This window comes from Pelobates fuscus, chromosome 3 (genome assembly GCF_036172605.1).
Source record: "Pelobates fuscus isolate aPelFus1 chromosome 3, aPelFus1.pri, whole genome shotgun sequence".
Classification (NCBI taxonomy): Eukaryota; Metazoa; Chordata; class Amphibia; order Anura; family Pelobatidae; genus Pelobates; species Pelobates fuscus.
The window spans coordinates 26351864-26373128 of NC_086319.1; the positions used below are offsets into that span (position 1 = coordinate 26351864).

General features: G+C 38.7%; 1 protein-coding gene across 1 annotated transcript in view; it reads left to right on the plus strand.

Annotated features, from left to right (window-relative positions):
• The window catches only part of SLC13A1 (solute carrier family 13 member 1), a 109976-nt gene that overhangs the window by 54062 nt on the left and 34649 nt on the right, over positions 1 to 21265 (plus strand). The window contains exons 4-7 of the mRNA XM_063446809.1: positions 5770 to 5906; positions 16653 to 16840; positions 17676 to 17730; positions 17813 to 17858. Coding sequence (XP_063302879.1) covers positions 5770 to 5906; positions 16653 to 16840; positions 17676 to 17730; positions 17813 to 17858 — 426 coding nt within the window. The remainder of the gene's footprint in view (positions 1 to 5769; positions 5907 to 16652; positions 16841 to 17675; positions 17731 to 17812; positions 17859 to 21265) is intronic.

Below are 21265 nucleotides of genomic sequence, written 5' to 3' on the forward strand. Positions count from 1 at the left end.
CCTAATGAGATCCTCAACTTTGTGTTATATCATAGGGATTTATGATATATGTTAGTGTGGTGACAGAGTCCGTTTTCTTTACACTGGACCCTGTTTAGACAGCACTCTTTCTAACAAATTTGTTTCCTCTATCTCTTATCTCCCTATCCTTTCGATTTAACTTCTGCTAGACTAACTGAATACAAGGAGTTTTTTTTCACTGCTGGAAGCTAATACTTAATAAGGGATTTGTTGGAAGAGGTTACTTAAGTTCATTTTTCCCTATTTTCGATTCATATAAAGGGGAGACCTCCTGCTGTTCGTTCAATTGTAATTAACTACTAACAGGCTGGATTTCCTTGGTATACACTTTTTGTCAACGTGTTCAACTGTTTCATTTAATTATATAAGAGTTGCACTGCTTTGATACATTGTGACATATCTGCACCGAGTTGCACTGTTTTGATACATTGTGACATATCTGTCTATACAAGGAAAATACCTGAATACTTTACCAGTCAGATGTATAGTCTCTAGTCTTTGTTTTAATTTTCACCATTTAGGGTGTATAAATGTGTGTTTTTTCGTGAGTGTGTTGGAGATCTAAATTAATGTTATTATTATTATTGTTATTATTTTTCTGTTTCAATAAAGGTTGTCAGTTTTTAAGCTACTATCATTTGATATCCATTTGGGGGTAGCAGTGGTGAGGTGGAGTACCCCGGTTACACGAGGAGCTTTCCTCATCACTTTCTCGTTTTTTTTTACACTGCGATACACATTTGAATATTTTATTGATAACTTTCTGCAGTTTCCTCTTCTACTCAGGGAGAACTGAGTAGACATATTGCTGCTCTATCAGTGGTTCCTATGACTTAAATGCTAAGGAGGTCTATTGTAGATCATGTTCCAACTACACAAATTTAAATGACATATTTTGACAATCTTACTGACACATGGTATATTTCTTTAGAAATTGTGTGTGTTTATTTTCTAAAGGAGTTTTGTTCATAGCTCTAAGGTATACTAATAACTGACAGAAAATAAATAGGTAAAATGGTATCCTTGTTCAATGTTGAATTCTTATGTGTTCGCATAATTATTATTTATATTTTTTTCTATAAAATATGCTGGGCTTTAATATAACTTAAATGCACATTTACTGATGCATGTTTGTGTACGTTTTTTTTATTGTTTTATCTTTGACTATTGAATTTCCTACACTAGAGTATTATTTTTACTTTCTATTTTCCCGGAGCTATCATGCAGCGGCTGTATTTACTGTAGAAAAATGAAAGGTCAGTATATGTTACTTTGACAGATGCCAAACATTCCTTCCCTTGTTTTTTTTTTTCTTCGCCCGTATTTAATGACCTTCTAGCAATTAGCGTAGATATTAACTCTGGAAATCCCACCGAGACTGCATTTGCGATCAGTTAAATGGCTTTGAGAATCATTTTGCCTGCGTAAAATGACCTTGATATGTATTTTGGCATCCCATTGCTGATTAGTTTATTTGCTTCGACATTATTTGTCTAACAAATAGCATACCAAAATACATGGTGGGTGGAGCTAATCTATACTTTCCTTGATTTGGACAATGTGTCAATCTGTAAGGATAAAAAGGAGGAAATAATAGGGCAGACAATTCCTAAAAATACGCAGTATAATATATAATGGATAGTACACACTCACAAAATTAGAGCCAAGAAACACTCGGCTCTACTGTATGGCACATCTGGACCCTTTGGGAGATCCAAAACCCTCTTCTATAGTGTAGGAATGGAATAGAAAAATGTACAGGAAGCAAAAAGCAATTTATAGTGTAACATTGTTTGTATAGAAAAAGTACTGGTTGTACTGACATGATTTCATGGTACTGCAGCAGTATCACCATAAATGTAAACCACAGGACCTACAGGATACTTTGATGTTCAAATGTATTCATAGTAAAATGGAACAAGACAAAAAAATATACATAGATATAAAAATTATAAAAACAATCAAAACTCTCGTAGGGGACCCAAGGAATTACTTCCTCAGTCGGTGGATTGTACAGCTCCATCTCTGTAGCATCTTATATATGCTGATGATAATTGGGTTGAGGTTTGTGGAACGCAATTAGACACATCACTTCCTGATTTCATCTTCTTGTGCTCATGGAATGCAGCCAATGTTCCACCAAGTCTCTGGTAATGTCATATCCTGTAACGCGGCTGTTAGTTAGTGTGGTTGCTCGATGAACAGCTTAGTTTTTTCAAACACACCCAATTATAAGAGCTCACAATTTCAACCTGCAGATACAGTGGAACCTCGGAACTGGAACGTAATCTGTTCCCGAAGGCTGTTCGAGTCCCAAAGTGTTCGAGAACTGAATCAACATTTCTTATAAGAATTAATATAAAATTGATTAATCTGTTCCAGACCCCTAAAATTACAGCATTCTACATTTATATGTATGTATTAAAAATACAGATATCACTCTAATAATAAGCACAACAAAGTGAGAGCACAACTGAAAACTGTGTCTCGTGAAGGCTGTTTGCACAAACTATATTACATGATTGGAAGCCTTTCTCTTCACAGACGCAGCCTCCGAGTGCTTTAACCTACTCAGTGCTGGCAGTTCCTGAGAACAGGACAGCTGGTTTTCCAATATTCATACATTATCTGGACAATTGCCAAGAAACATAATTGGAGCAGTGTTTTTGTGGATTTAAGACTCCTAATTAAAGCTTATTTTTGATTAATACAAGGTTCATATACATAAAGTACGCTAACTCACGTTTTTAAATATTGGTTTGAACCAGCTTTGTCTTCATTATACTGCTCTCTGGTTTCCTTTTTTTATTATTATTCAAGGTTTTTATTAGTGTCAAACATTTTACACAGGTAGAATTTGGCATTGACAGATCGGAATACATTGCTGGGCAGGCCAGCATAGGGTACAGTTCTAGTTACAGTTTACAGATGTACATTTTTGTGTTGCAGGTCGCATATCTGACAGTGTTGGTTGTATCTAGCTGTATCTTGATGTGGGTGTTTCATGGGAATAGGTTGTGTGGTGGGGATTAGCCATGAGTAACGGCATCAGTGGAATGCTCAATGCTGTTAAGGTGCTAGCTGGGGTGTGGGGTAGAGGAGGTGAAACTTGGCATTCAAAGGTGGGGGGGAGTTCATGGGCAACAGGGAGACGTAAGCCAGGGCCCCCCCCGTAGGTGGTCTTGCTCTGAGTCCGTCGGGTGGGGTCGGAGAGGCAATTGTCATGGAGGTGGTGCGCAATCTGACCGGGATGTCTCTCTCTAGTTTACTGTTGTGTGTGTGTAGTTGCCTTGTGGGTCCTGACATTCGTGTCTGCCTTCCCGGGGTGTCCATGGGGTCCGGATGTCTGGGCGTCTCGGTAAGATGTGTTGGGTCTTTGGGGTGTTGCTAAAGTGTCTTGTGAGCATTTTAGTCGTTGTTGTTGTCCAGAGTTTGGTGTCGGGGGGGTCACTTTCGGGTGGGAGGCGTTCCGGTTCCTGAAGCATGGTTGGTGTTTTGCGTCTTGTTTGGTTCTGTGTACTGGATTACCGGGCATCCCAGTAAGGGCAATTTGCGTTGGGCTCATTGTTGTTTGGACCGTGTAGGGTCACTTATGGGGGTTATGTTGAGTAGTGGTTCTTTCCTTTGATTGGGGGGAGGGGGGAGGATGTTGGTATAGGTAGTTATTTTCTCTGTGCTGTTGTGTCTGTAGTGGGTCGTGTGTATTGTGAGTCGCCGGGAGGGGTGGGGGGGAGGGCCAGTGAGGAGCGGGAGACTGAAAGATGAAGGAGGGGGGGAGTGGGTTCGGGGTTAGACAGGGAGGGATGTAGAGGGTCAAGGGCAGGTGAGGGGGTGTGGCTCTCTGGTTTCCTTTGACCCCGTTCTTTATATCGTTAATGTGTACCTCTTTTGTTCTTGACCTCCACTTGTGGACTTGCTGGAAATAAGGAAGTTTTTTTTTAGTTATTTAAGGTGGCAGGGGGGATAAGGGGAGCTTGCCTGTTTTTTTTTTTTTTTAACACTATAGGGTCTGGAATACATGTTTGTGTTCCTAACCATATAGTGTTCCTTTAAATAGTACTCATATTATAAATGCTAGATATATTAGAACCCAGCCTAGAGGAAATGAAAGCATTTTTAAATACAGAAATCAAGAAAAATGTACCATCCTCCAGTTTTAAAACTGATAATTATCACTGGTCATTAGTGCAGCATGCTACCCTCAGCACTTCCTGTTTTTATCTACAGTTACTGTTGTGCTCAAAAGTTTGCCTACCCTTGGAGAATTGGTAATATATTTACCATTTTTAAAGAAAACATGAGTGAGCAGGCAAAACACGCTTCTTCTATATCTTATGGGATTCACATTTAACTGTAGGTTATAACATATTGGCACAATCATAAAACAAAGCATGGCAACAAAGAAAAAAAATGAAATTACCCCTGTTTAAAAGTCTGCATACCCTTAGTTCTTAATACTGTGTATTGCCTCCTTTAGCATCAATGACAATGTGCAGTCTTTTGTAATAATTGTCTATGAGACTGCTTCTTGCAGGTGGTACAGCTGCCGATTCATCTTGGTAAAATGCCTCCAGGTCATGCAAAGTCTTCGGTTGTCTTGCATGAACCACACATTTGAGATCTCCCCAGAGTGGCTCGATGATGTTAAGGTCAGGAGACTGTAATGGCCACTCTAGAACCTGAACCTTTTTTCTGCTATAACCACTGGAGGGTCAACTTGGCCTTGTGCTTAGGGTCATTGCCATGCTGGAAAGCTCAAGAGCATCCCATGCGCAGGCTTTATGCAGAAGAATGCAGATTTTCTACCAGTATTTTATGACAGCATGCTGCATTCATCTTGCCATCAATTTTCACAAGATTCCCTGTGTCCCCCCCCCCGCACCCACCAAAACATCAGTGAGCCACCACCGTGCGTCACAGCGAGGATGGTATTCTTTTCACTATAGGCCTTGAAACATAGCACTTATGGTGGTGACCATAAAACTAAAAATATATATTGCACAGTTATACAATTAACAGTTTTTAAAACATAGTGCGGATGAATAATTATTAGACTTGTGCAGAGTGGAAAAATTCGTTTGGGCCAAATCACTTAATTTGTATTTTTTTGTGGGTTGGCTGGATTTTGGCCTTATAGCAAATCGGTGTGGCTTAATTTAGATAATGAAGAAAGATTCAAATCAGACAAAACAAAAAAGTGTGAAAATAGGCCAATCAGTGTACTGAAACATATACAGAATTTAAATAGTATGTATATATTTTACAATATGCAGATAGTAACATTTTCCCGTGATTTGTTTCACAGATCAAGTGAGAAAGGGTAAATAAACAAAGAGGAAAAGTAAACTAAAATCTAGATTTATATATTTTTCAAATACATACTATATAAATATTCCCCTTTTTTCCCTCTGATGCCAACTTCTCACTTAAATTCTAAATAAAATCAATATTTAGTAACGGCCCCCAGCCATCAGTCATCTCTTTTTTTGGCAACATAGCAGAACTGAGAATCACAAATCAATATGAACATTGTATGTTTCGCTTTAATTAGCGATTTCAGCTTGGAGTTCGGGAATTTAACCATTGATCACCAGATCAGCCCCAATTCAGGCCAACTGCAGTTTGTTACAAAACAATCCTCCACGACTAATAATTATCAGTGTACATTATGATGATATCTAACACAGCAACAAAACTTATTAACTCCAGATCATATTAATTTTTTTTACATTTATTTTTATTTTGCAGATTGCATCCACTTATTTTAAGGATTTTCATCTGCTGCTAACAGGTGTCATTTGTTTGGCAACCTCAATAGAAAAATGGAACTTGCACAAACGGATTGCTTTACGGATGGTTATGTTGGTAGGGGTAAATCCTGCATGGTAAGTTATATACAGGTACTACCAAACTATTAGACATATACATTATCTATTTAATATGCATCATAAGAATACAACCATGTGTGTTCTTTCATATATAATGAATGTACTTGATGAAGAGCCACAAATCTGATCATTTTGTACTCTTTTGTACAGTTTGTACACTGAGTCACTGCTCGATTCTCTGCCATTTAGGAGTTAGATAATTTTGTTTATGCAGCCCTAGCCACACCTCCCCTGGTTGTGACTCAAACAGCATCATTGCACACTTCCTGGAAAAGAGATCTACCTTTTAAACTTCCCTTTTTGCTCAGTGTGTTAAATTTAGAAATTATTTTCTCCCACTCGTTTAATTTCCTGCTACAGCCTGTAGCAGCCTCCTGTGTGTGATTAGTAATACAGTGTGGTATACGAATTAAACTTTTCATTTTCATGTAGGCTGTGTGAGTTACAGCCAGGGACGTTGTGTCTAGGGTTATATAAACAGAAAGTAATTGAACTACTAAATAGGAAAGAATTGAGCAATGCAACAGTAGGGGCATTATATATACACCAAAACCCCTTAATTAAGCTAAAGTTGTTTTGGTGCTTAGAGTTATTCCAGAAAAGAGCTGATTTTTTTTTTCTGTACATGGGTGAATGGTCTGGCCATGCTCCTGAAGAGATAGCTAGAATCTAGCAGATCAAATTCAAGGCCATGTTATTGCCTGTGTTTCATTGTCTATCCTGAGGAACTGTCTTTATTAAAATAAATAGCAAAACATATCTGTGAAAGAATATGTGTCAAAGATCAAGATTTCATTATACAAAACCACTGCTTACATCTTGCTTTCAGTATGTTAACTCTCAAAATAAGGTTTGAATATTTTATTTTTGTATTTACTTGTACCCATCAATCATTGGATTGGAAAAAGCAAACATCTTGTTCAATAGTAAGCCTTTAATTTTAAATATTTGTGAAAATACCAGCAGAAAAAAAATCATCTTAAAAAAAAAAAAACAATATGAATATATATATTAAGATATGCACATTAGAGAAACGATTTAGATAAAATACTTTGAATTGATCATTGAATGTAATTTTTTACTGAAATTAATCATCCCCGTTACTCACTCTTTTCACATAAAAAGATAATTATAAATGGAAAAAATAAATGTGTGACAGTGATAACTATATACAGTAACATATAATTGTAAAAAATGATAGTTGTAAGGATGCATAATATGATGTTGGGTATATGTCATCATTGACATTTCTATTTGTTTAAAATTAACCCCTTCACTGATGAAATTGTTCAAGCACATTCTTTACATTCATTTACTTTGCAAAACAAAATGTAATCCATAAAAAACTTTAGTTACTATCATTAATACTCCAGGAATGATTAGCAGCTTTTAGAGAAATTAATGTATCTGCTTATAAGAGCTTATTCCTTTAGTTTAATGTTTGCAAATGTCCTGAAAACGACAACTTATCTCCATCCTTCCAAACCGTAAAGGCGACTTCAAAGGTCATTATCATTAGAATTTATAGATCCCCAACATATTCCGCAGTGCTCTACAGTTATAAAATGGGTATATCTGACATACAAGCAATTGACATACAAGACAGGAAATTAAGAAGACATTGCTCAAATGAGCTTAAAATCTAGGAGGAAGGGATAAAGACACATACGAGAGGGAAAGAGGGAATGATGGATAAGATGCCTGTGTTGAGATAAGCTGGTAAAAGTGGTGCGTGGAAGAACCAAACAGTGGAAGAAAAGATAGTGAGGTGAGGGTACCAATCGGGTCAATTATAACGAGAAAAGCATACCGAGATGGTCAGCTTTCCTAAAAAAGGTTTGATTTCAGTTACTTCTTAAAGGACTGGAGGCTAAGGTAGAGGCTGATGGCATGGGGTAGTGAATTCACTAGCTATGGAGCAGCCTTGCAGATGAGAGTTGGCAGTGCGGGAATGAGCAGATATCTGGAGAAGGATGCTCACTAAATGAAGACGAAATGTAATGAGAAGTTATTGAGGGCTTTGTAGGTCGGTGATACATTAAATTGGATCCTAAATGGGTACAGGAAGCTAGTGTAATGATCAGCAAAGGGGTGAAGTGTAGGAGTAGCGGTTAGTCAAGACGATAAGGTTTGCTGCATTATTTATTACAGACTGAAGAGGGTCAAGGCGGGTATTTTGAAGGCTGATAAGAAGTGAGTTGCAATAGTGAAGTCAGGAAATTATATGTGCATGAACAAGTGTATCTTGAGTTAGAAAGAGCAATGCGGGCAATATTTTTAAGGTGGAAGGTTTGGAGACAGACTGGATGTAAGGACATGTAAGATATGAGTTGAAAGTAACTCGAAGCCAGCGAACTGGAGGGGTTGGAGAAGTAGGTCTCTCATTGACTTGCAGGGAGATTGATGGAGGACTATTTGAGTCAGTGTTTGTGACTAAGTGGTTAACTTTGGCCACTGTTTGTGACTAAGTGGCTACTAAAAAAGACTGGACATACCCCACTTGTAATACCTTGGGTTGTCTTTTCCAAATGATATGCCATCATGGGGGTAAATTTCATTCCTGGGCTACCATTTGGAATTCAAAGGTAACATAACCAATCTGGCAAATTTCAATGTGTATAAACTGAAAAATGTAACATGCTATATTTGACCCTGTAACTTTCCAAAACACCATAAAACCTGCACATCGGGGGTACTATTTTACTAGTGAGACATTGCTGAATACAAATATGTGTACTTTGTTGCAGTAACAGCTAACAGTATTGTGACATTCATGCCATTAAGAAATACAAAAATAAAATTTCCTAATTTCACAATTGTTTTAGATTTTATTCATATTAAATTACATTTAATATAGAAATATTTGATGTGACATAAAAGCCCCGTTTCCCCTGAATACAATGATATATGATAAGTGTGGGTACACATAATATGAAAGAGGTGAATTACGCCTGAACAGACATATAGCACAAATTCCAGGTTTTGTTTACGTTTTGTTTTTATCACAACTTGTACAACTGCCTCAGTCCTTAAGGGGTTAAAAGGGTTGGCTAAGCCTTTAAATTTCACATTCACTTTGTATTCATTTGGATTTCTCACTGAATGATGATAATTTGAAGGAATCCTTGCTAGCTTGATGGTTAAGTTTATAAAGGTCTATCAGTATAATACAAGAGGTTCTCAAGTTTGGAACACAAAGAGTGTAAGCTCTTAGTGAATATACCCCAGAATAATGGTTACATTTATCAAAACATAACAATATAAATAATTTTGGAGAGAAATAAACTAGCCACTAGTGCTGAGAACGGACAACAGCTCAATTAGCCTGCCTTTCAGTGGATCCCCGCTCAGTTCTCAAGCTGGTTTTAGCTCATCTTGTGCCATTACAAAAAGAATCAGGCCATTAGGCCGGCTGTCTCTGCACGAGAGATACAGCAACCCCAGGCGGTCGTCTCAAACTTGTTAGGCATCGTCAGTGAGGTATAGCCAATATCTCCCTAGGCACCGTGAGCAAGGGATCCACGTCTGGATTACCCTTTAAACTTATGGAGAGCAAAAAACTAGTTGCAAGAGAGTGCTGAAAATGAACAACAGCTTAATAAGCCTACCATCCGGTGGGTCCCCGCTCAGTTCTCAAGCTGGTTTTAGCTCATCTTGTGCTATTACAAAAAGAACCAGGCCATCTGTATCTCAGACTGATGCCACCCAGCAATCTAGAATGCCGAAAGCACCATCAACACGTTTTGCCCCAGTCAATGAGGCTTTCTCAAGATCTTGAGAAAGCCTCACTGACTGGGGCTAAACGAGTTGATGGTACTTGCGGATCAGAGCGGTGAATTCACCAAGCGGTGGATACAATATTACATACTGGATACAGAGGTGATAACACCAATTAGGAGTTGGATACAGATGCAAATATAGCAGTACAGTTAATACCATACCCCCCGATACCAGAACCTTTGGACAAAGTATTCATATAGTTATATTTTGATTAGTGATGTCCCGAACGGTTCGCTGGCGAATAGTTCCTGGCGAACATAGCTTGTTCGCGTTTGCCACGGACAGCGAACATATGCGATGTTCGGTCCGCCCACTATTCATCATCATTGAGTAAACTTTGACCCTGTACCTCACAGTCAGCAGACACATTCCAGCCAATCAGCAGCAGACCCTCCTTCCCAGACCATCCCACCTCCTAGACAGCATACAATTTAGATTAATTCTGAAGCTGCATTCTTTTTTTAATTTTTTTATTATTATTTTTTTTTGTGTGTGTTTGTGTTTATTATACATTATCCTCCGTAGCCAGTAACCTGTGTTTATTATACATTATCCCCCATAGCCAGTAACCTGTGTTTATTATACATTATCCTCCCATAGCCAGTTACCTGTGTTTATTATACATCATCCTCCCATAGCCAGTAACCTGTGCTTATTATACATTATCCCCCCATAGCCAGTAACCTGTGTTTATTATACATTATCCTCCAATAGCCAGTAACCTGTGTTTATTATACATTATCCCTCCCATAGCCAGTAACCTGTGTTTATTATACATTATCCTCCCCATAGCCAGTAACCTGTGTTTATTATACATTACCCCCATAGCCAGTGTTTATTATAACCTGTGTTTATTATACATTATCCTCCCATAGTCAGTAACCTGTGTTTATTATACATTATCCCCCCATAGCCAGTAACCTGTGCTTATTATACATTATCCACCCATAGCCAGTAACCTGTGTTTATTATACATTATCCCTCCCATAGCCAGTAACCTGTGTTTATTATACATTATCCCCCCATAGCCAGTAACCTGTGTTTATTATACATTACCCCCCATAGTCATTTATCGTTGGACCTAGGCAGCATGATGTCTTAGGCCAGCCCAGAGAGTGAGTGAGTGAGTGAATAGTATAATATATATGTTCAGAAACATATTAGTAATATATTTAAATCAGGTTCATGCAAAGAGGGTGAAAAGGTATTAAAGAAAAACACACTTATTGCATCAAATTTACAAAGTCAAACTTTTAAAAGCTTTCCTCATTTCTTTCTCGGGATGAGGAATATATCGGTTGTAGACTGAGGATTTCCATCTGCCTAATCTTTTAATAATATGCACTGGAGTGTCAGTGTTGAAGGAGACCGAAGCTGCCCCTATTCTAAATGAAAGACCCGAGACATGGATACAACCCAATCTTAGGAGTAGTGTTCTGATGTAGAAGATGAATTTAGCCGTAGTCAGAGGGATTCAGTGAGAGTAGTGGTGAAATGTGTGTGGCATGACTGAGTGTGGGTAAGTAAGAGTCAAGTATTTTAATTGGGCACTAGTTCTAGGTGGGATAAAGTGGTATAGCGGATGGATGAGTAGTTTGGTTAGTTTTAGAGGTTTGTAGAGAAAGTATATAGTGATCATGATTTTTATCGATATCCAATATTTTTAAGGTGGTCTCAAACAAACATAAAATGCTATATAAAGTTTGTGGGAATATCGAATAGTCGTGTACAGTAAATCAGAATATCGAAACATCGATCGGTAACCTGGAAGAAGTAGGGGGTCTATCTGTTTTATTAAATACGCGGTAATATGCTTTTAATGGGATAGGACGCTCACTTCCATCTGTCAACCCCTACTACTCTCACTGCCATTTGTCACCCCCTACTGCTATCTATCACCCCCTACTACCTTCACTGCCATTTGTCATCTCCTCACTGCCATCTGTCACCCCCTACAACCCTCACTGCCATCTGTCACCCCCTCACTGCCATCTGTCACCCCTACTACCGTCACTGCCATCTGTCACCCTCTACTACCCTTACTCCCATCTGTCACCCCCTCACTGCCATCAATCACCTCTACTACCGTCACTGACATCAGTCACCCTCTACTTTCATCACTCCCATCTGTCACCCCCTCACTGCCATCTGTCACCCCTACTACCGTCACTGACATCTGTCACCCTCTACTACCATCACTCCCATCTGTCACCCCCTCACTGCCACCTGTCACCCTCTTCAACCCTCACTGCCACCCCTCCTTCCCTAACTGCCACCTGTCACCCCCTTACTGCCACCTGTCACCCCCTACGCCCCTCACTGCCACCTGTCACCCCCTACTCTCCTCACTACCACCCCTCCTTCCCTAACTGCCACCTATCACCCCCTACGACCCTCACTGCCATCTGTCACCCCCTATTACATTCGCTGCCACCCCTCCTTCCCTAACTGCCATCTGTCAACCCCTACTACCCTCACTGCCATCTGTTAATCCCTACTACCCTCACTGCTACCTGAACCCCCTACTCTCACTGCCAACTGTCACCCCCTACTACCCTCACTGTCACCTGTCACCCCCTACTACCCTTACTGCCATCCCCTACTTTCCTAACTGCCAACTGTCACCCCCTCACTGCCACCCCCTCGTTCCCTAACTGCCACTTGTCAACCCCTACTACCCTCACTGCCATCTGTCACCCCCTACTACCCTCACTGCCATCTGTCACCCCCTAGTCCCCTCACTGCCACATATCATCCCCTACTTTCCTCACTGCCATCTGTCACCCTCTCATTGCTACCTGCACCCCCTACTATCCTCATTGCCACTCCCTACTTCCCTAACTGCCTCCTGTCACCCCCTCACTGCCACCTGTCACCACCTACCCCCCCACTGCCACCTGTCACCCTCACTCCCATATGTCACCCCCTACTACCCTCACCGCCACCTCTCCTTCCCTCACTCTGCCACCCCCTCCTTTCCTAACTGCCACCTGTCACCCCTCTTTCTGTCACACTGCCACACACACTGCCACCTCCTTAACCCTGCCACACTCACATTAACCCCTCCTGATCCTGACTTACCCCCTCCAACCAAACCGCACTCACCTCCCCTCGCTCTGCCACACTCACCATATCACATTAAACCCCCTAATCCTGTTACACTCACCTTTTCTCTCACTGTCACGCTCACCACTCCTCTTCCTGTCACACTCCCTCTTCCAACCATGCCACACTTACCCTGTCGCATTAATACCTCTAATCCTGTCACACTCACCCTGTCAATCACCCCCTTACACCTGTCACCTTCATCTCCCCTTTTCCTATCACACTTACTCCGCCAACAATGCCACATTCACCCCAACCCTGTGATACTCACCTCCCCAACCATGCCATATTCACCCTGTCACGTTAACAATTTAATCCTATTACATTTACCTCCCCTCACCCTGTAACACCCCCTCCTCCAAACATGTCATACTTTATTCTGTCCCACTAACCCGCCAACATTGTCTCATTCACCCCTTCGCCCTGTCACACTCACCCTGCCACCGTTACCCCTTTACTCACAGAAACATACATTCACATACAAGAATACTCACTGTCAGACAAACACTCTCAAGCACATATACAGATGGACAATGCCAGACACACTCAGAAATACACACAGGCAGATAAATACACATTGTGACTGTATGTCTGTATTAGTCGATATTTGTGTCTCTGTGTGTTTGTGTGTATGCATGCATGTGCATGTATCAGTGTGTATATGTATTTGTGTATTAGTGTTAATATGTGTGTATGTATTAGTGTGTGTCTATATCTGCAATGTGAGGGTTGTATGGTATGGGCTCTTCAAAGGTAACATTAAAAGAAAATAAGGCAATTTGCACACACAAATATCTATGGTTTACCTTACACATATAGTTTCTTTTGGTAACCAGTATATTGTAATTTCTTTTTCCTATATCAAATAGATAAAAAGCAAATACACATAGTGTAATCTGTATACAATATGTATCCTTAGTCCTAGGTGTGACACAGTACTGCGTGCTGGATCAACTTGTCATCCTGACAGTAGTGCATTTCATCTCATAAAAGCAATATATTTGATGGAATGTTCAGCGATCACATTTCTCAGGAACTCAGTGCTGCTATCAAACAGGAACTCCAGGGTCCAAGGTGAACGTCTAAAAGGTAAATATTTATTAACAATAAATTAAAAAACAAGTATGGCACAACGCGTTTCAACCTGTAACAGGTCTTCCTCAGGTGCAGATATCTTTTTGAAATGAACAAACATGGCTTTATATACCATAAGAGTATTTTAAAAAAAAAACATTTACACATGTGTATAACAAATTGAGCAAACCCATCCACTTCCAAATATGGTCTGGACTGGACATAAATCGCCATCCCCAATATAGCGGAATGTCCGGTCTCAGGCATTGTTCTTAGCCCACCCTAATGTGTCCCTTCGGCTGTGTTAGTCTCTTTTTGTTCTCTGCGCATACGCCGATACATCACTTCCGGTAATGTAGTTCCAGTATTGCTCGTCATCGTGTACTTGTCTCTTTGGCGGCGCGTCACTTCCTGTTACGTTCTTCCAGAGTTTGGTGTGTTACATGATTGGGCTGGTAGTGGTAGTTACGAGTCTCTTACTCCATTTTAAACGAGGGCGTCGGAGCCCATAGTTCATATTGAATAAATGTATTGTAGTGCAATAAAAAATAAAAAAGGAAATTAGTGAGATTTCTTACATGCATTCAGGTTTAAAAAATATAAAAGTATAGGTAAGACATATGTATTAGTAATAATGAAGATCATAAAAATATACATAAAATCATGCATTAAAAAGACAATAACTCTGGAGGAGATGAATCCATCAAAAACGAGGATAAAAACAGCATCATAAAACACAATAAGAAATAAAAAAATAATAATAAAAATAGTTATAATAAAAAAGTTTTATAAGATGCAATTAATTTCAGAATCTATATTAAGACCCAGGGGAGTTAAAGTTCGCATTTCAAAAATCTATTTTTCCTCCTGGGTACTATGCTTTTTTTGCTAAGTCTCCTTCTCTCCAATGTCGGTTCATCTTCTCTATTGCAAAAAACTCCAACATTTTTGGATCTGATCCATGTTTTTCTAAAAAATGTTTTTACGCTGTGGTTTCTGAACCCTTTTTTTATGTTCCTGATATGCTCACTAATTCTGATTTTAATAGGTCTTGAAGTGTTGCCTATATATTGATAGCCACATGTACATTTGAATAAATAAATTACATTACTAGAATGACAGGTAATAAATGATTTGATTTTATATTCCTTCTTTGTCACAAATGAGCTAAATTCTGTCACATTTTTATTGGATATATTTTAATTTTTGCATACATTGCACATACCACAGTGGAAGAAACCATTTTGTTTTTTGTGTCCAACTAGTTAGACAATTATTAGGGGTTCTTTTGTCTATAAAGCTTTTGGTTAAAATGTGTTTTAAAAGCCATATAAAAGAGACAAGTACCAGATGACGAGCAATATCGGAAGTACATCATAGGAAGTGACTTATCAGCGTATTGCGCAGAGAACGAAAAGAGGCTAACACAGCCGAATGGACACCTTGGGGTGGGCTAAGAACAATGCCTGGGACCGGACATACCGCCATATTGGGGATGGTGATTTATGTCCCGTCCAGACCATATGTGGAAGTGGGTGGGTTTGCTCAATTTTGTTATACACATGATTAAAAATAAATTTAATACTCTTATGGTATATAAAGCCATGTTTGTTCAATATTATTATTCCTTTTAGACGTTCACCTTGGACCCTGGAGTTCCTGTTTGATAGCAGCACTGAGTTCCTGAGTTCCTGAGAAGTGTGATCGCTGAACATTCCATCAAATATCTCTTTTATGAAATGCGCTACAAGTCTCGAGCCTACTTTTAACTGTCTCTGAAAAAAAGTGTGAAGAAGAGATTTTGCATAAATTCATACATATTGTATACAGATTACACTATGTGTATTTGCTTTTTATCTTTTTGATATAGGATAAGGAAATTACAATATACTGGTTACCAAAATAAACTATATGTGTAAGGTATACCATAGATATTTGTGTGCACAAACCACCTTGTTTTTTTTTTTTTTTTTTAATGTATCATGTTTTTAAGTGTGAATAGTGACATTGCACTTGGGTTTTTAGCAGCACCAGAATTTTATCTTTCACTTTTTCCTTCAGTTTTTTCTATTCTAATTCAAAGGTAAAGTTTCAAGCAACATACATATTATATGCATACATACATATACAATACATGGGGAAACACATATAGGATGATATACATTTAAAGGATTATAGAATATGTGGGGGAAATGTCTATGACATTGTTTTCTTATCTATAACTATTATTTGGTAAATTATTTTTTAAAATCCCAATCAAAATGTTCATTTTTGTTTCCAATAACCCTTTCACACTGGCACTTATGTATACATGATGGCCAGGCTATACAACCATACCCCGCAATCTTGTATAAACGATTAGCGTAATTGCAATTTAATTTTGTTTATTGCAAATTATGCCATAACTACAGTCAGAGAGCTCACAACGGAGCGGCGTAGGATGCCGCAACAATGCAAGGAAGATTAATACAGAAACGAGCTCTTTGAATCTAATGCTGCAAGACTGCCTTTCAATATATCTTACTATACACACACAAGGCAACCCCTACTTTTTTCCATTAATGGTGTTAGTGGGGGCCTCATGTTTAAGTTTTGCCTAAGGCCTCGCAAAGTCTAGAGCCGCCCTGTTTGTCAAATAGCTAATGCTCAAGAAGTAAAAAAAAATAAAAAAATTCTGTTATCTTTCCGTTAAAGATCACACAAAATCATGTAAAATACGTACTTTTATGTGAATGGTTTTACACTGGTTAATTGTTGATTTGTACATTTTTATCCTCGTTGCAGGCTTATGCTTGGATTCATGTTCAGCGCAGCCTTCTTGTCCATGTGGCTTAGCAACACCTCAACCGCTGCCATGGTGATGCCAATCGTGGAGGCTGTAGCACAGCAAATTATTAATGCAGACGCAGAAGTGGAAGCCATGCAAATCAGTTCATCAGGTGGCATTAACAATGAAGCATTAGAACTTGATGGTACATATAATTTTCTATTGAAAGAAAAAACATTTTGTCTTAACATTATGTAGCGTTTCGTATTTATATCTGCCTACATGAATTCTTTGCAGGGGACCCTTCAAGATCCGTCAGCAAAGTAAGCTGAAATCATAGTCAAACAATAAGGAAGTATAAATACACGAAAAAGAAAATATATGAGAGATTTTTCATTTTTATTTTTGTGTTCAAATGCATTTTCCGATTACACAAAGTGAGCTTTAACCATTTGGGAACAGTGCGATGCATTGAGCTCACTGACGTTTTTGCTTAAATGTTCAGAAAGTAACACGTATGGCTTGGAGGAAAGACGAGACAGGGGGGATATGACAGAAACATTTAAATACATAAAGGGAATCAACACAGTAAAGGAGGAGACTATATTTAAAAGAAGAAAAACTACCACAACCAGAGGACATAGTCTAAAATTAGAAGGACAAAGGTTTAAAAATAATATCAGGAAGTATTACTTTACTGAGAGGGTAGTGGATGCATGGAATAGCCTTCCAGCTGAAGTGGTAGAGGTTAACACAGTAAAGGAGTTTAAGCATGCGTGGGATAGGCATAAGGCTATCCTAACTATAAGATAAGGCCAGGGACTAATGAAAGTATTTAGAAAACTGGGCAGACTAGATGGGCCGAATGGTTCTTATCTGCCGTCACATTCTATGTTTCTATTACTTTTGGTGGGCAAAATAGATTTTATTTTTATATTGTTGTCTTTTGTATCCATTTAAAGACACGTGGTTTCCATGTAAACAGCAAAAGCAAATGCTGTGAATTTCACTGTACTTTCTCTTGTGTTCCTGACTTACAGAATGCAGCACTGAAATTGATCTAAATTGTGAGAAAACTGAGAAGCATATTAATGGGTAAGGGCACCGTTTTGGTACAAGCCAATGAATGTGTTACCATCTGCAGATACTATCACTCATCAAAGCACCTATCTTTCAGGTTCACTAACGGGTCTGTGACCAAGGGCAGCTGTGAGAAAGAGATGGTACGTGTAAGGTTTCTTAACACACCGACATTTTTACTTTTTATAAGGCTAAACATTTTATTTCTTGGATAATAAAGGCGTAAATGGGATACAATTCAAAAATAGGAAAAAGGTAAAATTAGTAGTTCAGAGGAGCACAAAATCTAGGAAATGGGGTGCATTTCGCTGGTTACTACTACTTCTATCAACTATTTCTCCACTAGTTAATTTACCGTGTAAATGTACATGTGAGTAACAGACATCCACTCAGTGAAGAACCCTTTCATAGAAGAAAGTCTGGTTTGGAAAAAAAGGTTCAGATTTTGTAATAATGGCTACTTGGGTAGCAATATCAATAGTGGATATTGTCATCTGGTCATTCTGACATAGGGAATATAAAAAGCAGCGACAGTTCGGCTCTTAACAAAGCCTTTATCAAGCTTGTTAAAGCATGGGACCAATAGGAACCCAGTGTAACAGAGAAACATCGAATGTGACGGCAGATAAGAACCATTCGGCCCATCTAGTCTGCCCAATATTTTGAAATACTTTTCATTAGTCCCTGCCCTGGCCTTATCTTAAGTCTAGGATAGCCTTACGCCTACCCCACACATGCTTAAACTCTCTCACTGTGTTAACCTCTACCATTTCAGCTGGAAGGCTATTCCATGCATAGCCTTCCAACTGAAGTGGTAGCGGTTAACACAGTGAGAGAGGTTAAGCATGCGTAGGATAGGCATAAGGCTTTCCTAGACTTAACATAAGTACTAGTTGGTGTCTTGTCTTCAAGGGACAAAACAAGGAAGCAAATACTGTTCATTCATTAAAAACACAACAAGAGGACATAGTCTTAAATTAGAGGGGCAAAGGTTTAAAAATAATATCAGGAAGTATTACTTTACTGAGAGGGTAGTGGATGCATGGAATAGCCTTCCAGCTGAAGTGGTAGAGGTTAACACAGTAAAGGAGTTTAAGCATGCGTGGGATAGGCATAAGGCTATCCTAACTATAAGATAAGGCCAGGGACTAATGAAAGTATTTAAAAAACTGGGCAGACTAGATGGGCCGAATGGTTCTTATCTGCCGTCACATTCTATGTTTCTAAAAGACTTTAAAATACAGTGTATTTAAGCATTGTGAATAGGAACTTGTAGTAATGGTTTAAAATTTAGCTTGTTTAATATATTCTAGGGCTAAAGTTCAACAACCATGAACTTACCTTGTTGAAATCTTTAATATATCATTCACTGAACATCAGCAACTGTATCAAGATCTGTATATTAGCTTTGTTTTGGTAAACCTTGTCCTATAAGCCATTAGAGTGAAACTTGTCTTATAAATCTTCAACTAGTTTAAATACTTAGTAAAAAAAAAGAAAAAAGAAAAGTTTATTTTCCCCACAGAGAGGAAACTGCTATGTTTTACCTTAATTAAAAAATTACTTTAAGCACTTTATCCAAATGTTTTAATCCTGTTTACCACATTAAAATCAAATTAACACAACAATTTGTTTCACTGCATGCTTGGCTGCAACAACTGTGTGCAATTAAGATATATTATTGTTTACACAGGAAATAAATCATGGATTACTATGATATTATAACAGAACAGAGGCAGAGTGTGAAATAAATAGTCTTATGAAATTGTATTTCCACAATCTCCGTCTGCCATTGTTATTTTAATCTAGCTTCGGGAATGGGAAAGTTTTCTCCCCTGACATTTAAAAGCCACATCAATTTTAAACATTCAATACGATTTTTTTAAAGGGTCTATCTAAGCACCATAACTATTGCAGCTCCCTGGGCGTATGCGCCCCTGGAACTTTCACCCTATCACGGCAGTCCATCCAACTTGGACCGATTTGTCCATGACAATGTAAAAATTGAATTTTTTGCATTGTCGGTGCAGCTGAAGGTTGGATGGGCTATGGGAGTCAGGAGGAGCCAAGGTTGTTGTCAAACTACAATGATCTTAACGTTGCAAAAAAGGCACACACAGTAAGCCAACATTCACCGGTAGAAAATAGTTTATTGGCACCAAACAAAAGAAAGATGGGGGAACCACAAACGTTCTAACACAAGTTCCTTTGAGTAAGGACCTAAAGGTCTGATATGTGTTTGGAAGTTTGTGGGTGAAGGCCATAAGCAAGTGTTCACCATTGTAGAAAATATTTTTTTTAACACCAACCAAAACACAGGAAAAGCCACAAACCTCCTTAACCCCTTAAGGACCAAACTTCTGGAATAAAAGGGAATCATGACATGTCACACGCATCATGTGTCCTTAAGGGGTTAAACAAGTTTATTTGAGTAAGGACAAAGGGGCCTGATACATGTTAGGAGATTTGTGACTTTTACTGTGTTGTTTTTGTTTGGTGGCAATAAACTCTTTTCTACAACAGTGAACACTTGCTAACGGCATTATTTTTGTAGTTTTAAGATCAATACTGGACTGAAGGATTGGATTTTCCTTGCATGGTGTCTCCCCTGGCTGTAGGGATGTGAAGTATTGTCTCCCTCTACCAGATAGTTTATTCACTCCCTATTAATTAATGATTTAGTAACATTTATTCCTGGGTGATTGGTCCAAATATTGCATGGATTTATGTTGTCAAAGTCCACCATAACTTTCCAGCAAGGTGTACGGGTTACAGTGCATGCATAAAGATACCTTTAGATACATAATATTAATCCATACATTTTCCTGACAGAGTCCCAAGCAAATGTTTGCTTTGATTCAATTGTATTTTTTTTTTTTTTTTTTTGTAACAATCAAATTTGTTTAGGCCTACAAACACCTCTCTGTAAGTGCAGAACGCTTGTTTTATAATGAACATCTATTTCTGGGATATTTCTTTATCTTATAGATGAAGGACACTCTTTACAATTTTTATAGGAGTTTAACAGCTTCACTAGCAATATTCACGTTTTTACAAATAAAGTACTATACAGTGGTACCTCGGTTCACAAACGCCTCGGTTAATATAATTTTTGGTTTACAAATGAAAATCCATTGAAAATAATGCCTCAGTTTACAATTTGTTTTCGCAATACAAAGCAAGTTTCCCCAGGATGCATTGCACCTGGGAGGTTATAGCACAGCCCCCTGCATGCTGGAGCCTGTGGGTAGCACGTGGCGTCGAGTGTGGAGGTGTTGGAGGTGTTGGAGACGCTTTTGTATCGAGTTTTGGAGCCACTCTGGAAATTGTTTGCAGTTGTTTTGGGACTTTTTGGTGCATTTCTCAAGCTGTGGAAAGGTAGGGAGCTGAGCTTCGTCGTTTGCATGCCTTTTATTGTGTGTTCTGCATTGTGGGTCGGTTTCCATGTCAGCTCATTTTGACTTTTTTCTGACCTCCAGAACGGATTAATTGGTTTTTAATGCTTTCCTATGGGAAACCGCGTTTCGGTTTACAAATTTTTCGCAATAAG